This window comes from Equus asinus, chromosome 14 (assembly GCF_041296235.1).
Source record: "Equus asinus isolate D_3611 breed Donkey chromosome 14, EquAss-T2T_v2, whole genome shotgun sequence".
Taxonomy (NCBI): Eukaryota; Metazoa; Chordata; class Mammalia; order Perissodactyla; family Equidae; genus Equus; species Equus asinus.
Window position 1 is genome coordinate 33164462 of NC_091803.1, and position 22485 is coordinate 33186946.

The 22485-nt window shown below is 38.9% G+C and overlaps 1 protein-coding gene across 14 annotated transcripts in view; it reads right to left on the minus strand.

Annotated features, from left to right (window-relative positions):
• The window catches only part of UQCRC2 (ubiquinol-cytochrome c reductase core protein 2), a 33706-nt gene that overhangs the window by 5727 nt on the left and 5494 nt on the right, over positions 1 to 22485 (minus strand). For 13 of the 14 annotated variants that reach the window (XM_070484779.1, XM_070484781.1, XM_014857902.3 and 10 more), the window contains 11 exons: positions 16822 to 17034; positions 14262 to 14345; positions 14014 to 14163; positions 12533 to 12597; positions 11056 to 11112; positions 10507 to 10631; positions 8128 to 8225; positions 4871 to 4928; positions 2639 to 2734; positions 2131 to 2330; positions 265 to 345 (listed from right to left, as the gene is read on the minus strand). In XM_070484779.1, coding sequence (XP_070340880.1) covers positions 265 to 345; positions 2131 to 2330; positions 2639 to 2734; positions 4871 to 4928; positions 8128 to 8225; positions 10507 to 10631; positions 11056 to 11112; positions 12533 to 12597; positions 14014 to 14163; positions 14262 to 14345; positions 16822 to 16854 — 1047 coding nt within the window. In that variant the 5' untranslated portion in view covers positions 16855 to 17034. Of the gene's footprint in view, positions 1 to 264; positions 346 to 2130; positions 2331 to 2638; positions 2735 to 4870; positions 4929 to 8127; positions 8226 to 10506; positions 10632 to 11055; positions 11113 to 12532; positions 12598 to 14013; positions 14164 to 14261; positions 14346 to 16821; positions 17035 to 19371; positions 19489 to 22485 lie in introns of all 14 variants that reach the window. The other variant, XM_070484791.1, reaches the window with a different exon arrangement.

Sequence of the window (22485 nt, forward strand, 5' to 3'; positions counted from 1 at the left end):
GTTCTCAATTTAGATGTCCCAGAGACAACTCAATGCCACTTGTCTAAACAGAACGAAAACACCAAGGAGGCATTTCCTCCTTTCCTGGAAGCATTAGTATAGATTTTTAAGTTTCCTTCACTCTAATGATATTAGATACACTCTAATGATATTACACTATACAGAGCTCTGATAAGTCATGGCATTCAAATGTTCCATATTTTGACTAAGAACATGTTAATGGGGGAAAAAAACCTTGTGAGAGCTGGTGAGTTTGCAACTTACATCTCCAGCAGCTGCAGACTGAGAGATCGTGTAAAACCCAAAGAGTCCAGAATCCGAGTAACTTGCATTAAAAGCAGAAACCTGAAATATAACGAAACTTTGCTGTATGTCATTCTACCAGGTAAAATGGCACAATTTCCCTAAGGTTGTCTAGACAAAATGTGGATCTTCAGAGTGTAAGCAAAATAGATTAATTAATTAATATTTCACTTAACCAGTTCTGTCATGGACTGAAGTTCTATATACAGGTTACCTCTTTCAGAACTATAATGGTTTAAATCTTTCTAAATTGGATTGCTCACTCACCTTTTTGCTGGGAATTTTTCTAACCTTTTGATGATTAAAGGTTAATGCAAACATTAATTTGTGAACATTATTATTATAGCTACAGTATGGCTGAGCAGTATGGATCATGGACTTTTGGCATTAGACAAACTTGCTTTCTTCCCTGAGTTGCTATTAAAAATAAAGATTTCAGGTTCCTGCAACAGATTTACTCACTCAGATCCCTGTAGACGCAGTCTGGGAGCCAACATGTTTAACTAGTGTTCTAGGTGATTCTTATGCACATTAAAATTTGAGAACCACTGGTTCAGCCCACATAAAGCATAAGAAGAAATGCATTTCAATTACTTGAAGTTTAATTACAATTCTGAGACTATTCTATTCATACTCCAAATTTCTGGCCAAATTCTGAGGTAGGAATTTCTGTTAAATTATGTCATTGGGTTAGGATTAACCTCTAGCCACCCAAAAGCATCATTAAAATTCAATGATGAAGAGTAAAACATGGAGAAAGGAAAACAGAGTAGACCATGAACCAAGAGAAAGAAATTTAAAAGCAGCAGCCAAATTTAATTTAGGACTAATTTAAGGTAATGGTTTTCAAACTGTGCTCCAGGGAACCCGAAGGCTCAGTACAGAGGATTCCAAGGGTTTTACTGTCAAGAAATCCTTCAAAACTTCTTTAAAAAGCAAAAACTCTGTGTTGGGCATTGTAGTTGGGAAACTGTATGGGAAGAAAACCTCCTCTGCTAAAAAAAGTTTGAAAACTACCACTCAGGTATTAAACAGAGGGACAAAAAAAGAAGGTTGATTTTATTTTCCACTGTTGTGTCAAATGGCCAAAGACTTACTGAAGCATAAACCCACCTGTGCCATGTACTGTTGCTGAAATTATGAACAATACTTAATCCTACAATTTAGTGCATTTGTTACCTTAAGGCCTGTCATTGAAGGTCATGTAAGGTATTAAATTGGACAAACAATGGTCACTGATAATACTTTGTTGCTTGACATTTCACATTCTCTTGATTTGAACATGATTATTTTGAAAGCTTTAGCACTTTCCTATCGTAAGAAAGTGTCTTCTAAAGTAACATAGGCTTTTTGCTAGAATTAAATGTCAGTTTTTATTTTTTAACTTAATCTCAAGCTGGAGGGGTGGGTCTATAAAAGTTCTTGGTGTAGATCTTATACACTTGGTTGGAAAACATGAAATTCAGGAAGTAGTCACAAGAACAGAAGGGAACACAAGAAAATCTAGCAAAAAAAGACAAATTAGAATCTAGGGAAATGTTTAATATCAAAACTTTATTCTAAAGGAAACTGAAGTGTGAAGTTATGACTTCTTAAGCATTCAGTTCTTCTTTCCATATTAGAATAGTTGAAAAGACAGTAAGTTTTTGATAGACCTAGTAAGGTACTAAAATCAAGCCTGCTGTCTCTTCAATTTTATGAAGACTGCCTTCATGTTCATTTTAAGTTTTAAGAGCAAATTAACATTAAGAGCAGATTATTAGGACAACATCGTAAACAATGAGCTTCTGAAAACTAAAAGGAGTGCTATCAACTGCTCAGACTCACATCAAATGGCTGGTTAGTTCCCTTGGCAACAGCCTGGTATAGAGAGTTGGTGGCATTGCTGCCCCTCTTGACATGTGGTCCAGCACCGAGGACATGCTGGAGAACACTAAATGCATTTGCTTCTGCACTTCCTATGGCAGCACTTTCTGCTACAAGAGCAGCATGGACGAGACTGTCTCCATTCTGTTCTCGAATTTCACCTGGGGCCATATAAGGAGAGAGTGAAGAAGAAAGTAGCTTGGTCACTATTGGTTTTATTCTCCAGTATTCTCTACAACACAGTATTAACCCACTAAGATTAAGCTTTTCTGTGGCCAGTACTCTTCCCTGCCCTTGCCCCAACCCACACACAAAACATGTTTAATATACAATACCCAAGCAATCTAATTCTTTGCTTCCACACTGAGACTGTTTTTTAGTAAATAATCAGGCCTATTTCACTCCTGTATGCTATTGGGGGAGGGGACATCCTTATGATAAATTAACCCTATTAGAACAAAATGCTTACCTCCACGGTATCTGGCCTTTGCACCAGATAAACCAAGCCCACCCCTCATGTTGAGAAACTGTTCAGCAACTTGCTTTAGAACAGGATGACTCACACCTATTTCAATAGAAACAAAACCAAGGTAGAACCAGAATTTCTAAAATACAACTGTAAAATATTACTATTTTAAAATATTACTATTTTAAAATATTACTATTTTAAAATGATTATACAATTCAAATATTATAGAAATAAACCATAAAGAAGACAAGAGTCCCCCCATAACACCACTCGCCCAGATATATCAATTTACAGTTTACTATATATTCATCTAAAACTTTTTTCTATCCATGTATTAATATTATCCTCATTTTCTTTTCTTTATTTTTAAAATGGTGTTATTCTATTGATATTATCTCTAACTTGTCTTTTGTAATTTACATCTAAGTGAATGGTCTACATAAAACATTTAATACTTAAAAAGAATTCCATTATATGGATGTACCATCATTATTTAATCAATCCCTTCTTGATGGACATTAGCATATTTCCAATGGTTGGCCATTAAAATGATAGTGCATTGTGTATCAAAGGACATTTCAAGAGCATGAAAAGACAACCCACAGAATGGAAAAAAATATTTGCAAATCGTGTATCTGATAAGGATTTAGTATCTAGAACATATAAAGAACTCTTACAACTTAACAATAAAAAACAACCCAATTCAAAAATGGGCAAACGCCTTGAATAGACATTTCTTCAAAGAAGATATACCAATAGCCAAAAAGCACAAAAAAAGATGTTCAATGTCAGTAGGCATTAGGGAAATGTGAATCAAAATCACAATGAGATACCACTTCACACCCACTAAGATGGTTATAATCAAAACGACAGGGAATAACAAATTCGAACCTTAAGCACTGTTAGTGGGAATGTAAAATGGCACAACTGCTTTGAAAAACAGTCTAGCAGTCCCTCAAATGGTTAAACAGAGAGTTACCATATGTCCTGGCAATTCTACTCCTAGCTATCTACTCAAAAGATTTAAAAACAGGTGTTCTAACAAAACACAATTCTCACACATGACTGTTTATATTCACAATAGCCAAAAGGTGGAAACAACCCCAAACGTCCAACTGATGAATGGATAAACAAAATGTGGTTAGAGTATTTTTCAGCCAGAAAAGGGAGTGGAACATTGCTATGTACTACAATATGGATGGACTTTGAAAACATTATGCTAAGTGAAAGAAGCCAGTTACAAAAGGGTACATATTATATAATTACATTTATATGAAATGTCCAGAGTTGTCAACTCTGTAGAGACAGAAAGTACATCAGTGGTTGCCAGAGGTGAGGAGGTGGAATGGGGAGTGACTGCTGATGAGTATGGGATTTCTTTTGGGGATGATGAAAATGTTCTGAAATTAGCTAGTGGTTAATAGTTGCACAACTCTCTGAATATACTAAAAACCATGGAACTGTATGCTTTAAAAGGGTGAATTTTATTGTATGTGAATTATATTTCTGTTAGGCTGTTACTTACCAAACAAATGAACAAAAAAATTCAATGTTGCAAATAATATTCTCATGCAACTATTTTGTAAACTTGACCAAGTGTTTCTGTAGGATAAATTCTTAAAGGTTAAATTGCTGGGTCTAAGATTATAAACATTTAGAATTTCAATATTTCAAATAGACTTCCAAAAATGTTGTGCCAGTTTACACTCCACCATCAATTTTTGAGAGTGCCTGTCACTCCATACTCCGCTTAATACTGAACAGTGTCAATCTTTTAATTTGTGCCAATCTCACAGATTAAAATTTTCTTAATTTTTAGTGAGGCTATCTTTTACAATGATAATTGGCTACAGACACACACACACGCGCGCGCGCCCCATGAACTGTTCATGCCCATTGCATATTTTTCTATTAAACTGTACTACTCTTTAAAAAAAAAAAAAAAAAAAAAACTTGTAAAAGCTCTTTGCTTAGAGAAATTTACCCCGTGTCATAGGTTTTGCAAATACTGTCATGAATTTAAAGCCAGTAGTTTACAAAGTTAAAAATTGGATTCTGCTTTCCAAGGGGGAGAAAAAAAAGACTAGCAATTAAAATGCTATCACATACTGCCTGTCTGACATAAACAGAGGACTCAGTTCTCAAATTTTGTTCAATCCTGTGTTCACATAATCACAGTTTGAAGACTGCTCTTAAGGAAGCACACTGACATGCAGGCAATTCCCAACTTACCAAGTCCAACCAAAGCCATTCTTGCACTTGTAAAATGGTTCTGAACGTAGTGATGTAACTGAGCAAGTTAAAAACATTTATTAGGTTATACTGGTATAAATAGGAAAAGCTGTAAAAACTTAAAACTGCAGTTCAGGAGAAAATAAATACTCAGGCTTAAAAGCTGCTATAATGACCTACAAGGAACTAACTAGTGCTGAATTACACTGAGATTTCATTTTTTGGTGAGGAAGATTGGCCCTGAACTAACATCTGTTGCCAGTCTTCTTTTTTTTCCCTCCCCAAAGCCCCAGTACGTAGTTGTATAGCCTAGTTGTAGGTCCTTCTAGTTCTTCTATGTGGGACACCACCCCAGCATGGCCTGATAAGCAGTGTGCAGGTCTGTGCCCAGGATTTGAACCAGTGAACCCCAGGCTGCTGAAGAGGAGTGCAGGAACCCAACCACTACGCCACCAGGCTGGCCCCTGAGATTTTATTTTTAAAACTATTGCTTAAAAGAACTAGAACTTAATGTGATAGCTACATAACTCTGTGAATAGAGTGAAAACTACTGAATTGTGCACTTTAGTGGATGAACTGTATTGTATGTGAATTATATCTCAATAAAGCTGTTACTGGGGGAAAAAAAGGAATGAAAAATTAGGGCACACACTGGCTTGAACTTGAAATAATGGGACGAAGTTTACGATTTCTATTATAATGTAATTTTAGCAGTACACCAGGTTTCTTTTGTCTTGGTGTTGGTAAAAATAAAGCACCATTAACACTCTATAATCAAGTCCTATCACTATACCCCTCCCACCCATCTTTGCAGGTTTTCTTGTTATGAGGTTACTGTCTATATCAGGGTTTCCAACCTGGATGATTACAGAATTACCTGAGGAGTTTAAAAAAACAAAAATGAACACTGTCACTGTCTCCCCTCCCCACCCCATTGCTGGACCCACTCTACAGAGTGAAATAGTAGAATTCAATGTGGAATCTTGGAATCTTTATTTAAAACCACCTACCTCTCCCCGCCCCCATCCAATCAACCATCCAGGAGACCTGAGGATCAGTGAGATTTGAGACTCACCGGTTTATACTATTACCTTAGACCTAATATACAAAAGTAGGGCTGAAACATGCATTCTCAACAGCAGCACTATTGCTCCCAAGGGAGTGAAAATTGGTTCTTGGGAGTAAGAAAAAAATCTTGTTCCTTTTATATACAGACTACAAATATACATACAGTACACAAAATGATATATAGTGTATCTGTGGTATTAAAAATTCATTGGGGAGGGTAGAAAAAATTGCCTCAAAAAATTGGCTCTTATGGCTCCTTGGGGATGGGTCACAATGTTGAGAATCACCAGGCCAAGGTAATGAGACTGAATTTTTAATCGAGTTATCAGAATGTGCGCTCTAAAATGAACGGTGTCTACATCTACGGAGTTACCTTGGAAAGTCATATTCTTTTTTTCCATTGAGGTTTTTCTACTGAATGCTGCTACTGCTCAAAGGAATGCACCAATTTCTTTAGAAATTCCTTTAGCCTAGGTACACATTTAAAAAATGCTAATAACTTTGAGATAACCATGGTTAACATCTTGGTATTTGTCTATGATACACACACACCTTAATTTTAAAAAATGGAATCCTTTGGTATATCCTATTCATAAATTGCCTTTTCTTCACTTGACTATGGAATTTTTCCATATCAATTAATATTTTTGAATGGTTAAATAGTGTTCCATTCTATGGATATTTAATAAGCTATTTAGTCCCCTAATGTTAGATATTTAACTTGTTTCTAATTTTTCACAATTATAAACAATGCCACAATAGACATCCTTGTAGGTAAATATTTTGCTATGTGTATTCTTTTAGCTACCTCAATAATATATCTTCACAAAGGTGATTTCTGAAAAACCTCAAAACTTCTTAGAGGCCAGTCTTACAAAAAATGTTGGCTGTTCAAGTTGGATGTCAGTTATAATTTTTTTAAAAAAGTGCCATATGAATGATGGGCATTAAATTATTGATTGATAAGTGGATAGTTTTCTTAACCAGGAGATAAGTAAAAAGAGGGAAGGGATATACAGTTCACTTTTACGTAGCGGCTAATCAGAAATGAAATGAGAATAAAAACCTTAATTTCCAAGTCATAGACAGTCATGCTCCGCATAACAATGATTTGGTCAATGACAGACCGTGTATACAATGATGGTCCCATAAAAGCAGTACCACACAGCCTCGGTGTGTAGTAGGCTTTGCCATCTAGGTTTGTGTAAGTACACTCTATGATGTTCACGCAATGATGAAATCACCTACATTGCACTTCTCAGAACATATCCCCACCATTAAGCTATGCATGACTGTATACCTTCAAAGTGTTGATAATTTCCAATTTTCCTCCTATCTTTTTTTTTGGTAAAGAATACTGGCCCTGAGCTAATATCTGTGCCAATCATCCTCTATTTTGTATGTGGGACGCTGCCACAGCATGGCTTGATGAGAGCTGTGTAGGTCCATGCCCAGGATCTGGACCTGCAAACCCCAGGCCACTGAAGCAGTGTGCAAACTTAACCACTATGCTACCAGGCCAGTCCCCCAAATATCTTTTGATAAATTTTTTTTGGGGGGTGGTTGGGGAGTAGGAAATTAAGATTACATACACATATCTACACTTGCAGATTTAACACTTAATGTTCACATTTTGGGAAGAAAGTTCTATGATATATACATGGCTGTTGACACGTGACATATCTGTACCACCAGCAAAGAAGGTGAATGAGCTAGAGAGCAGGCTGATGAGGGAATGGGAGGTAAGGAAGCAGGGTTCATTCCTACCAACATATTCAGCAGGGTTAAAGGAAGACTTTTAATCCCAAATTATGATATTTAAACATTTAAATACTGTTTAAAAAAGATATCACAGAAAAGGGTCTAGAAGAAAATATACCTAGGTGTTATCAATGAGGGCTGTGAGATGTGTGAGATGTTTTCTTTTCCTTCATTTTGCATGTCTTTGTTTTCTGAATTTTCTGTAAACATGTCCATTTTGTAATAAAAACTTTTTAATAGTTAAAAGATACACAAAAACTATTCAAATAGAATTTTAGTTAAAAAGCTGATGGAAAAAAAAAAGCAAGTGAGTTTCCTAAGTTAAAAGATAAAAAGAAAAATTAGCAAATAAACCTGAAATGGTAGATGAACATTCAACTTAATGTGAAAACAAGCACATTTTAAAATGTAATATGTTTTATTTGTACCTCATCTGGTGTCACTTTTCCAATCCTATAATCAGGACAATATAAGGAATTAGCCAAGGCATTTCGGTAAGCTGCAGCATGCAAATTTTCAATGACATCTGTAAAATATGTAAAGTAGCAGTTACAGAAATGAAATTTAGATAAAGACAACAACATTTTTAGAAACTAGAAAGCAAACAGACTATACAACTTTGGTCATCTTATGGCATTCGAGCATTAAGAGAACTTCAAATTTATTATCATTTAACCTCTAGCAACTTAAAATTCTACCAGTCCAATGTGCTGAGAAAATAAGAGATTATATGACAGCAGCTTCTATAAGCCAGAGGCCACCTAAATGCTTCTCTACCTTTCAACCACCTGGTATCATCTGGAAAGTATAAGGGCCTGGGTTTCAGAAAGTCTGAATCTAGTTACAGTTCTGCCACCAACTTGCCATATGACCTTGGATAAATCATTTAATCTGAATTTTACTTACTTCTAGGTTTCCTCTCTAGGTAACAAGGGAGTTGTTGGGATAAGAGGAGATATGAAAGAGTCGGTCTTAGGTCATGTTGGTAGCTCTCAGGGGTCAAATGCTGCTGTCAAATTGCACTCCTCACTGGTGCCTGGCCCTGGCCCTGCTTTTCAGCTTCAGTGCCTTTGCCTGATGTATGGTCTTTTCAGTTGCTCATTATTTGGGCAGTCTCCCTATACCAGGCACTGTGATGGGTGCTAGAAATACAGAGATGAGTAAGACACCATGCCTGCCCTCAAAATGTTGACAGGAAAAACTGAAACAAAGTGTTATGGGCACGATGTCAGCAGTATATCACAAGTGTAGCAGGGGCACAAGGGAAGGGCAGTGGTAAGTGGAAAGGAGTTAACAGAAGTCAAATCTGGAATGAGTCTTACACAATGAGTAGGTTTCCCAGGTGAATGATTTGGGAATGGCATTTCAGGCAGAGGAAACAGACAAAGACATAAAGCATGACAACAGGAGATTCAAAGGGGAATAGCAGCTGGGAGGGGAAGGGGGTAGAAGAAGAAACAAGGGAGGTAGGCAGGGGCCAGATCATGAAAGTTATCATAACTGCTCAGTTGAAGAGTTTGGACTGTATCCTGTAGATAATAAGAAGCCTTTAGAGGATTTTGACCAGGTTTTCAGGTCAGAAGGATCACTGTAAAGGCAAGGTGGAAGACTGATTGAAGATGTAAGCCTGGAGGCAGACAGCAGCCAGGGGACTACATTAATTGTTGAGGCAGAAGGGATGAGGGCTGGAGCCTCACTGCTACTAATGGGGGAGAAGCCACTTGGGACATGTAAATCATCTTGTCTACAATTCTACCATTCTACCCCTTTCTTTGATAGAGGTCCAGAGTAACAAAGATCATACTCCTCTGTGACACAAAGTATCAGTATGAAATAACATTAGCTAACATGAACCAAACACTTGCTATTTTCCACACTTGACAGGAGCCCCTCTCTTGACTGGCCTGCATTTCGAGTGAAGCCCACCCCAAGCTGAGTCCCTGCAGCTGGTCACCTACTGAGACCTGAGTGGTTTACCTGCACACTTCTGCTCCTCCCAGAAGTTGTAAGACTTCCAAGAGTCAAGAGTGCTTGTTTATAGGTTTGTTTTGCCAGTTGTACTTGTCAAGATTATATACACATTATATAAATACAAAAATAGAAATACATGAAAAGTTCTTATTTTTTAAAAACTAAGTTGATTGCTTTGCAAAGACCCAATAAAGGTGAGTTGGCTACACAATACTAGCAATACACAACCATATACAATAATAGCAGCAGCAGCAACAATAAACTGCAGCTGGATTTGGTGTAAGCAAAACAACCATCAAAAAAACACCGGGGGCAGCCAGCCCTGTGGCTGAGTGGTTAAGTTCGCGCGTTCTGCTTTGGCAGCCCAGGTTTTGCTGGTTCAGATCCTGGGCGTGGACCTAGCGCCGCTCATCAGGCCATGCTGAGGCGGTGTCCCACATAGCAGAACCAGAAGGACCTACAACTAGAATATACAACTATGTACTAGGGGGCTTTGGGGAGAAGAAGGGAAAAAAAAGAGAGATTGGCAACATATGTTAGCTCAGGTGCCAATCTTAAAAAAAAACAAACAACACGGGGGGTGGGGGACGGACAGGAAAAACACCTAGGACTCTATAAACAATTTAAATACCATCAAAGATGAAAAATAATCAACAATATAAATGTTTAGAAACAAAAGAACAATGTATTTAAAAAACTGGACAAATTTTTGGAAAAGGCATTTTCAAACCCAAGAAGAAAAAAATTTCAACAGCAATTTTCTCCCTCTACAAATTGATCTTCTCAAAAACCCAGTATCTTAGAAACAACCGAACGTAATCTGAAAATACACTTACGAGCCTGTGGATTCTGAAAAGCCACAGCTTTGTCAATCCGTAGCTGAGACTGAAGGGCAGCTACCTCCCAACGACGAAACTCCGGTGACGTGGTAACATTGAGCAAGAACTCCATTAGAATATCACTACGGAAGATATCAAGATAAGATTGAGTCAAAAATTTAAAATCAACATTCATTCTATATAACTGTAATGATCTCAGTATTAAACTTTAGGCCTCGTGGTAAGCACAGTGTTCTAAGCAGTTTGTGAGGAACAATCCAAAACTAAAGTCAGAGTTTATAATGCCACACTAAAAAAGAGGAGAACTGAGCCGCTTCATGTTTCTTTAAAAGTAGATGTCCTGAGATAAACAAACACATGGACAAAGAGAACAGACTAGTAGTTACCAGGGGAAAGGGGGTTGGGGTTGGGCACAAAGGGTGAAGGGGCACACCTATAATATGACTGACAAATAATAATGTACAATTAAAATTTCACAAGGTTGTAAACTATCATAACCTCAATTAAAAAAAAAAGTAGATGTCCTAAACAAATGCAGGTACTTACATGTCGTCCCGCAGGCACTCCACAGTGTAAGCCATGTTTTCCCTTGTTGAAGTCACACTGAATCGGAAATAAATTATAGAGAATTACCTAAACAGGAAGAATAAGCTTTCCTCTATATCTTTGTTAAATCAACCAATTCTTTTGGAAAAAAATATTTTCAAGTATAAAAAGCATAAATAATAATATAACAAAAATACACATATTCATCAAATAAAAATTTAAAAATTAAAAAATATTTTAAATAAGAAAATGCCAAATAATTCAACTTTAAAAGGGAAGGAAATCCTGACACGTTACACATGGATGAACCTTTAAAGACATTATGCTAAATGACATGTTAGTCACAAAAGGACAAATAGTGCATGATTCCACTTATATGAGGCACCTACAGTAGTCAAAATCATAGAATGGGGGTTGCCATGGGCTGAGGGAAGAGGACAATGAGGAGTTAGTGTTTAATAGGTACAGAGTCTCAGATGGGGAAGATGAAAACATTCTGGAGATGGATGCTGGTGATGGCTGCTCAATGTCACTTAATGCTAGAGAACTGTAAAAGTGCTAAATTTTATGTTGTGTATATTCTACTCTAACTTAAAAAAAAAAGGCAACTAAGGTTGAAGATCTCTTTGTAACCTTCCCAGGCTAATTCTCTCACTCTCTCTCACTCTGGAAACAAACATAATCATAAGCACGACATATTATTATTTTGTTTAAAAATATTAAAAATGCCTCGTAACTTAAAAAAATCTTGAAACTTGTTTTCCCACAAAACATTTTGTCTTTAAGTCTGCCATGTTGATATAGAGATACAGTTCATTCCTTAAGTGCTGTGTAGTAGTCCCATCCACATGACTATATCATACTTTATATACCCATTTCCCTAAAGATGGCATTTAGATTGTTTCCAGTCTTTACAAAGATAAAGAATACCTTTCTGTATGTGGATTAAAAAGTGTCAGGTTGTAGGATATGCTCATTTTCAATATTACTAGATATTCCTTGATTCCTTTCTAAGTAGTCGTATCAATTTATACTCCCACCAGCAGTATAAGAGATTCTGTATCTCCCTTACCACTGCCAACACAGGATATATAAAAAATCCGATGGGTGTGAAATGGTAACACACTGTTGATTTTAAGTGAAAATTGCTGTTTCTGGCTTTCTCTTCTGGGAATAGTCTGTTCCTATCCTATGTCCACCAACTTTCTCTTTAGTTGTTTTTTAATTTGTAGTTATTTTTCCAAATAACCTCTCCATGTTATGTATGTTACAAATATCTACTTCCAGTTACTTAAATTTTTACTCTGAGGCATAAAGACATTTTACATTTTGATGTAGTCAAATTCAACAGTCTTTTCCTCCTTGTGCCTTGTTTAAGGAATCCTTAACAATCCTGATAACAGAGAAAAGTTCCCTTACAATCAAATATTTTCTGGTGTTTTCACTATTTATTTCCAATTATTTATTTTTAACAAACCTTAATGTACCACCAACTGCTTCAATTCCACGGGTTATCTTGAAAGATGAAGCTCCTTTTGTAGTCTTGAAAAAGAAAGAATAATTGTTTTTAGTAGTTTTTAATGCTAAGTTTGCCAAACATCACACTACATCAAAATCTAATGTCTGATTGTCATTAGATTCAAAAGGAACTTTACCTAAATAGTGGATGCTTTTTAGTTTAAAAAAATTATAAAAGAAAGTTTATCAAAAAGCAAAAGTATAGATTTTTATATAAATTACATTCAGGTAAAAATTATATTATTAAATACAAGCTTACTGGATTCATTAGTCTATTCTGAAAGATTTCCATACAGGAAAGACTAATTTTCTTTCATTTTAGGCACATGTTTAAAATGGACACTAATTTAATGCTTCTCTGTGGTGAGTATTCTGTGGTTTTTCATATTAGACTAGGGGACTGTACTGGGTTGAATAGTGTCGCCCCAAAATTCATGTCCACCTAGAACCTATGAACGTGACCTTATTTGAAAATAGGGTCTTTGCAGATGTAAGTATTTAAAATGAGGTCATACTAGCTTAGGGTGGGTCCTAAATCTAAGTGGACTGGAAAATCCACTAAGAGTGAGATTCAGACACAGAGACACAGACAGAGGGCCTTGTGACAACAGAGAGATTGGAGTGATGCAGCTGCAAACCAAGGCACACCAAGGATTGCTGGAAACCACCAGAAGGTAGGAAGAGGCAAGGAAAGATTATTCCTAGAGCCTTTAGAAGGAGCAGGACTCTGAAACCAAGAATGAAGGAGTTAAAATTTTTCCTGGATTAGGGTGAAACTGTCTTGTACCCACAAGGTTAACATGGGAAAAAAAGTAACCAAAGTTTCCAAACCACAAGCCCCCACCTGACTAAACATCATGCAGGAACACTGAGAAGCCACAATGACCGATTCTAAACTTTAGGTGTCACAGACTAAAATACCACTGCATATAACCCATAGAACCCCCCAAAGTTGCCCACGTGACCTACAAAGAACTATGAAAGACAGTCCCACCTGCTCAGAGGACTCTTAGAACTTCAGCCCTCAAGGTCACATGCTCCCCCTCCCCTAAAACCCCAAATAAAAACCCTTGCTTGTAGCTTTTCAGGGAGTTTGGGATTATAGCATTAGCTGCACTTTCTCCTTGCTCAGTGCTTTGCAATAAAATCAAATCCTACTGTCTTCCACTACACCCAGTGTTAGAGATTGGCTTGCTGTACGATGGGTCAGCAAATCCACTTCAGGTTTGGTGAAATTTTCTCCTGACCCCTTGACTTTTGAGTTCTAGCTTCTGGAACTGTGAGAGGATACATTTCTGTTGTTTAAGCCACCCAGTTTACAGTAATCTGTTATGACAGCTCCAGGAAACTAACCCAGGGACATTGCTTTTAGTTTTTCTTTTCTGTAGGACCAAGATACCATAGCATTTCTAAACATACTGAGGTAGCAAAGATGCTTACCAAACTGGATGCAAGACGAAGCAAATGAGAGGTTCCTAAATTGTTGGAGTCTTCGTATCTACTGCCTGCTTTAATGAACAAACCAATTCTTGAGGCAGGAGCATAGTTTTCCAGAGAAGCAATCACTAAACCATTTGGTAATTTGGTAAACTGTATTTAAAATAAAGTAGAGATATGATTAATGTCTTTATATTAGACGGGACAGTAAGGCATGCATGGGTTCCAGTGAGCAACTCAGTGGGACTAACCTCAAGGTCCTGAGGATGTGGAGGCACTCCTGCGGGGGCAGCCGTGGCTTTAACTTTGGGAGCAACTTTGAGAGAATAAAATCTCTAAACACAAAAAAGACAGGTATACACATTTCTCATGAGAACAGTACATTGTACCCTAGTGTGCCCAAGCAATAGAGGGTGTTCTGTGGTAAAAGAATTCCATGGGAGCAGTTAGCTAATTAAGTTATTGTGGACTTATTAATCCACCAGTGTACCCAAGCCATTCTTAAACCTCTATTTATTTGTGATTTGTGGAGCCGGAAGAAATATTGAGTTCTACATGCTATTTTTTTTTCCACTATGTAAAGAATTACCCTATTTTCTTTTACTTCTTAACTATCTTACTAAAGCTTCAAGTGATTCTTTCTAGCTTTGGAATTTTTTAAAAAATGTGTGACTGCCACATCCATACTCTTTTATAGATTTTGGCATTACTACTTCCCTTACCTGCCCAAAGAGTCTCATCTTTTTAGTCCATTTCCAAGTGAAATGACTTCATCTCCTTAATCATTTTAGTAATCTTTAAAAAAGACAAAGTATAGCAAGGAAAACTTTCGGAAGCCCCCAATATTTCCCATAGTATCTTCGCTCTCTTGTGTGCTACACTATGACTTCACAAACAAGGGTTTTATCTTCTTTGGCTAAGACAAATTTATATTATCCTGAGATTAACAATAGCTTCACCCACAGCAGATTCTTGATATATAATACACAACCACTGAAAGGATAAAGGCGTCCTCTTAAATGTCAGATAACAGATCCAAAATGTATAACTTTATTCAGTTTATTGAGGCACATGATACACAGTGCCACAGAATTCACTTTGATTATGCCTAAGGTCAAGCAAGGTTATTAGTCGCGATGTTAAGAATTAATTAAACTTGGCATTCCCAAGAGCAAATGAACACGCTGCTGGAGTTTCCCAAGGACCCTCGTCAGAGGCTGCAATGCCCCTACTCTGTGAGGTCCAGAAGGGTTTGTTGTGTATTCAGCATCAGTGCTGTACTAAGGCGGTTTCCAGTTTTCATTTGCTGCTAGTACTTTTTAATCATAAATTACAATTAACTTTGCTTTATCATCATCAATTTCCTTTGCTGGGTGTGGTATAGGTAACCCTACTTGTGATTTTGGCTTTTGATTTTCCAAAAAGTAAAATTTAAGATATGTGGGCGTAGCAGTTCAAATATGAATAATCCATAGTTCCACTGCCAAGGGAGATTTAGGTGCTTTCTCCTCAAATGTGCCTCAACAGTGACACTTTGTGGGTTATGTGCTTCCTATAATCTGTCCCATTCAAATCCCAGTAACTGTCAATTACTAGACTATTTTGTTTTAATAACAAAATATGGGTAAATTTGTTCTTATGTAAAATAAGCGTTATAATTATTTTTCTACTGGAACGTGGGGATGAATGGAATGAGAGATTTGGGGTCTTTTGCCAGTCTAACTGGGCCCCCTAAAAGAATTATTAATCATTGGTTAGTCTAGGCACACTAGAAAGGGTAAGATAATCACAGCCTAAACTATGGCCTTTTATATAATCCATAGTGTATCTATTTAAACATGAAGCATAGGGAAGCTCCATTCCCTGGTCTTCCAAACCTCCCTCTAGCAGGTTACCTAGTAACCCAGGTAGTCACGGCATTTGGGACTGGATAATTCTTTGTCGTGGGGGGGTGTGTTTGTGCACTGAGGATGTTTAGCAGCACCCCTGGCCTCTAGATGCGAGTAGCACCACCCTCCTCCACCTTGTTACAACCAAAAATGTCCCCAGATATTGCCAACCCCCCCGGGGACAAATTGGCCCCGCTGAGATTTTTAAAAGTGTTTCCCATCTGCCCCCCTCGATAACTACCACTCCACAGTGATCTAACACTGACACTAGAGAAGTTTTCCCCAAATGACAGTTGTTTCACTTGGGCTTGAAGGAGGAGCCTTAACGAGTTCTTGAAGGCCGACCAAGAGCCCCTCCTAGAGGAAGTCTCTAACGAGAAATCAAGAAAAGCGCACGTTAGACAGCGCGACACCAGAGTAACACTCAAGTGCCAGGCACAGCAATAAACGCTATACAGGCATTAGCTCATTTCTTTCTTATACTTTTACTCATAAGCCCACTTAACCGTTGGGCAAAGTGATGCTCGGTGATACACCAAGAAGCAGAGGCCGCAGCCGATAGGGTAAGAGTTGGGGGCCAGGTCTACGCCGGCCTCCTGCCCCCAGGTGTCCGGTCTCCTCCTCCGGCACGCCAAGTGCAGCAGTGACCTTCAGCGGTCTCTCCGCCGACAGGCTTCACCTCCGCTCTCAAGCCCTCTCCCTCTCTTCGGGTTTTCTGGGGTGAGGTCTCTTCTGCTCACAGCATGAGATGGGCCTCGAATGCCCGACCCACCCGGCAAGCTGCTCACTCGGCCCGAAGGGTTCAGCTGAAGGGCAGACCGACTCCAAGGCCCCGGGACCCCAAACCAGGCACCTCTGGTCCCTATCACCTTGCTAACAAACTGCTCTCCACCTCTTCCCCAAGCCCGCCGGCTGTGCTCACCGAGAGGGACCCGGCTCTGCTTAGCAGCTTCATGGCTCAATATTCCTCGGACCCACTGTCACTGCCGGCTTAAAGGAGAGCAAGATGGTGGCGGACGACGGGAGTATCCCAGCTTTCCCCGCGACACTCTTTCCCACGCCCTCTTCGTGAGGGGGACTCTCTATACGGACTGCGCTCTACTGCTCCCTGCAAGCGGTTGGACCAGTCCAATTCCTGCAAGACGTAGGGGAGGGAGACGCATAATTTCATACGTAAATATTCAGGAGACAACTTAGGTTTCTGGGTTCTCTTCCCGGCCCCGATAGCCCCGCTGTAATTCTCTTTTACGTCTACAACAGCGCATCACAACTCCCCCGCCACTTTGGATTCTCCCAACCCGGAAAGTCCAATGAAACGGCCCCTTTTCTGCGCTCCCCTCCGCGGTCTTTGGAGGTGCGGGGCGTCCAGCTACTTGGAAGCCGGAGGCTCTGGGATCGTGTTCCCCGTGTCCCGTTCTGCAGACTTAGGCTTCGAAGCCGGGCGTGATTGCCTCTTATTTGGTGAAGCCCTCATTTGATCATTAGCCTCATGAGAGCAGAGGCCTTGTCCAACGAATTCGCTGCTCTAATTTCCAGAACAGGCCCGGGACACTTACGTGAGCCCGAAACTTAGGGAATTCTCACGACTAAGGTCTCTCCTCTCATGGAATTTATTTTCTAGGTTGGGGTTACGTAGAAAATAAAAACTGTATAGTTTTCGTATGACAAAAAATGTTTTGAATAGTAGGGTGTGTGTGTGAGTGTAAGACTTCTGAGCTGAAAACTGCCTATTGAGAGAGTCTTAACGATCTAGAGGAAGAGTTCACTCCTGTTAACTAAGGAGTTGTCTTGTGCCAGACACTATGCTAAAGGTTAGGGCGTAGTCTCTGCCTTTCAGAGACTTAAGAGTCTCGTACCTTGTTACTTAACGTGGTTCAGAAACCAACAGCTTCCGTACAATTTAGGAGTTTGTTAGAAATGCAGACTCTCCAGGTGCCACATTGGATCAAAATCAGCATCTTTACGAGATCTCGAGGTGATTCACATGCACATTAAAGTTTCAAAAGGGCTAGTGCTGTGGATGTTACAAGGCTTAGACAAATTTCTGTCCTCTTTGGCCTGTGGCTGAATTGCTCCACACCTACAGCTGTTTAACAGGATTCCAGGTGACAGCTAAGACCTGGTCATTAAGAATCTGACCCAACCCAATTTCTGTGCCTTCAGGGAGCAACGCTAACAATCCATACCATACAGTAGAGTTACCCACAGTGTGGTAGACTTACATTAGTGGTGCAGGAGATGATTTTAAGTTGGCACATGAATGAACATTGTTCATTTTAATAGTTATATACTTATTTTAAATGTTTATTATGGCAAGCAATGCTAGTAATGTTTCCTCTTTAAATACATTTACAAAACAATAAAAGTTAGTTGGTTTAAACAACGTTAAGTAAATTAACTATAGGTGATGGGGAGATATGGCAAAAATGAAGGTGTTATACCAATGAGTGAAGTTTGGGAAACAGTGCTCTGATTGAGTCACCCACCTGCTTAAAATTTTTCAATGATTCCGTATGTTTTTCAGGATAGAGTTCAAATTCATCAACATCACATACAAACCTCCAGCTCCAGTACTTTTTAATCACTACCTCCAAATTAGCTGCACCCCTGAGAGTCCAGTCATTGGAACTTCATCGTCCAACAGTTCACGTTAGGTCTGATACAGACACATACATACACACACAGCCCTATGTAGAATGTTCCCTTATTCTTTGGTTATAACACCACTCACACATCAAAACATAACTGTGACTCAAATGAAAAATTCTCTTCAAATTGTGGTAGGATCTGAAACACAATTCATGGTGTCAGCTACATAAATAATAAAATCCTAGCTTTATTCAGTATTTCACAGCATCACAAAATTTCCTATTAAGCTTTAAAGGACAAAGTAGGACTGCCATCTTGTGGACAGATCTACCACTTCCACATCATATCCTGCCCTACCTAACTCCTGTGTGTGTGTGTGTGTGTGTGTGTGTGAGAGAGAGAGAGAGAGAGAGAACAGTTGAGATGGAATGCTATTATTAACATATATGTGTGGTGTTGGAAGGTGCTGTGTTTTCCATCTCATGCTTTTTCTTCAGCTAATTACATAATTATAGTGCTGGAGGAGGCTGGACCTATGAGCTTCAGTTTTTATTTTGTGTTGTCAATTCCTATACCCTTTGAAGAGTTAATGCTTGGAGTGGTAAGCCCCTGTAATGAAGGGAAGTAGTAAAAGAGTTGAGAATGGAGGACACAGAAGGAGAAAGTAGGTGGCCAAGAGAAGAAAAAATAAAGAAGACAAAAGGGAGGGAAGAAGACGGTTCTCAAGATGAGGTTCCAGGTTGCTTATGTCTTCTTACTCATTAATGTTGCTAATTAAATATAGTTTAAAAAAAATCTCTTTTATAATGCCCATGGCCCAGTCTAGCATAAAAACAAGGGTGTAGGCAACAGAAGACCTTAACTTTTCTCCAGGTTGCCTTACCAGCTCATGCCAGGTTTCTGCTGGAACTCTAGCATTTTATTACAGAAGAAAATGAGGTCCTTGAAATTGTTTCTGCATAGGAGACACTGAAAGCCCCAGGGAGAGGAATTGAGCAGACTGGAAGAGAGTAGACATGGAAGACCACATGAGTGCATTGCTGGAAAGCTCTAATTGTTAGTTTTCTTAATGTGGAGTCAAATCTGATTCCATGGAGCCCAAGTCCTTGCCCTGAGCTGGAATTGGCTGGTTGCATATGCACGGAGGTACGGGGGATGTCAAAGGGAAGGAGGCTATCATGGGAGCCAAACAGATCCCAGGAAAGTGGTTTGATCTTATAACTGGGAACATCACCTTGCCATGTTAGGGCCAGAGGCATTAATCATGGCTTCTCTAATCCATAATTTTGATGGTTGGCACTTCCTTTCCCATTCCTCTCAGAATCCCATCCAGGTAAATACCACCCTAGTCTGGAGTTTTTTCTCCCTTCTCTGTCTTAACTTTACTGCCTTGTATTGATAATTAATTTTACATTCATGTTTTATCTCCCTTAACTAGATTAAAGAAAAAAACATTATTGGCATTTCCCAACATGAGCAGAAGTTAAAAGGATAATATAATGAACTCCCATTTGTGTAACTATTAGCCAGTTTCAAGCATCATCAACATTTTACTTGTCTTTCTTTATTTTAAGCTCCTTAATGGAGAGAACTATGATTCATAAATATTTAAGATGGCTTCAATCATAACTGAGGGGCCTGGTAATTTTTAACACCTCACTTAAGTGGTCAAGATCTGAAGTCAAACCTGCTGTAGTTAATGTTTATTCTCCCATTTTCTCTTGCATCTCTGTATTTCCTATTAAACAGAAACACTCGCATCCCTTTTGTCTTAAAAACTCTGCTTTCCCTTTTCTCGTAGTTGTGTGTGGGATCTAAGTAAGTCTGATATTTACCTCAGGGGCAGACATGAGATATGAAGGCATTGGAGATCACTGGTGTCATGAGATTGCAAAGATCAGAAAGGAAGCACCTCAGGATTAACACCTTATTTAGAACGGATATTTTGGAGCTAGTCTAGATGTCCATACTCTAGTTCTTATGATGTCCTGTTAGACCTCATGACATCAATACAGTCTAAAATTTTGCAAGCAAGTTTGGCTGGTCTGTCTTCTTTAAATTATTTTCAGACTCAAGTAGCCAAAGCTACTTTGACAAGAAGGTCGTGACATTGGTAAATTTCGTGAAATAAAGGAAGGAAAAATGTGTTTATCATCTGTTCACTATGGCTTCAGCATAAGTCTTGTTTGAATGGTGACATGACTGAAAATATGCTGTTACCTGGTGGTATTTTGTATTCATGTCAGAAAAAATTCCTAAGAATAAAAATGACTTCTTAAGCATTAAAACTGCAGACCTTAATTTGAGAATCCCCTGGAAGGCCTAGCCCATTTATCCCCCCAAAGCCATACTTGCATCAGAATTATGTGTGTGTGTGTGTGGGGGGGGGGGCGTTCTTGTTAAAATGCAGATTCCTGGGTTCTCCACCACTCTGATTGAATCAGAATCTCCAGAGTTTGGAATCCAGGAATCTGCATTTTAAACAAATGCCCCCAGATGATTCTAGTGCACAGCGAAGTTAGGAACAGCTAGGCTAGCATCTGCCCCTGTGCAGTAGTTAGGATGTACCAGGAGTCTATGCCTTTAAATTCTTGTCTGCTCTCATACAAAGAAAGCACGAAGACAGGACAGAAAACTTGCAGAAAAGTTGCAGAATTTACAACCCTTTAACCTACTTTTACTGAATTCTTCCTAGATTTTATTTTCTCCTTTCTTGCTTGTACTTACCTGTTCTCTGCCCTGGGCTGCCCTCCTGGCCTTTTGCGGTAGGGATTTCACAGATGTCTGGGGACTGAAGTATCCAAGCACCAAACAGACCGCTGGTTGCTTTCCCTTCCTTTCCTGCCCTCCATCCTTCAACACTTCTGTTTATTTGTTTTATTTTCATTTAGTTTAAAAATATCTCTACATTTGGAGAGCCCTCTGAGCTAAGAACTGGTGTTACTACCCATGTTTCTACCTCAAGTTTATAATTAGCGTTATTCACTCCACCTATTTGGGGGACAGGAGGAGGTACTATATTGATCGATATGCCTTCTGGTCTATAAGCTACTATAATTAGGGTGACCATATAATTTATTACCAAACCAAGGCAATTTTTTGTCTGTTCATTTTGGTGAGGAAGACTGGCCTTGAGCTAACATTTGCTGCCAATCTTCCTCCTTTTGATTGAGGAAGATTGTCCCTGAGCTAACATCTGTACCAATCTTCTTCTGTTTAGTGTGGGACACTGCCACAGCATAGCTTGATGAGCAGTGTGTAGGTCAGTGCCTGGGATCCAAACCTGCGAACCCCGGGCTGCTGAAGCAGAGCATGTGAACTTGACCACTATGCCACTGGGCCAGCCCTAAACTAAGGCAATTTTGAGACTAAAGGGGGGAACTATTAGTAATTAAACCAGGATAAAATAAACTGTGAGCATATGACCCAGCAATTCCATTCTTAGATATATACTCAAGAGAAATGAAAACATATGTCCACAAGAAGACTTGCATGTGAATGTTGATGGCAGCATTAGTCATAATAGCGAAAAAGTGCAAACAACCCAAATATCCTTTAAGTGGTGAATGCATAAACAAAATGTGGTATATTCATACAATAGAGTATTATTCAGCAATAAAAAAGAATGGAATACTGATACATGCTATGACATGCATGAACCTGGTGTAGGCAGGATAAAGATATCTATTCCTAGTTTGTGGAATCTGAACACATTACATGGCAAAAGGGACTTTACAGATGATTATGTTAAGGATCTTGAGATGAGATTATTATAGTGGACCCAATGTAATCACATGGGTACTTATAAGAGGGACAATGGAAGCAAAGGCCAGAGCTGTATGCCACAAGCCAAGGAATGCAGGTAGCCTCTAGAAGCTGGAAAAACAAGGAATGCATTCTCCCCTAGAGCTTCCCAAAGGAACACAGCTCTGCCAATTTCTTGATTTTAGCCTCATAAGTCCCCTTTTGGACTTCTGACCTCCAGTACTATAAGATA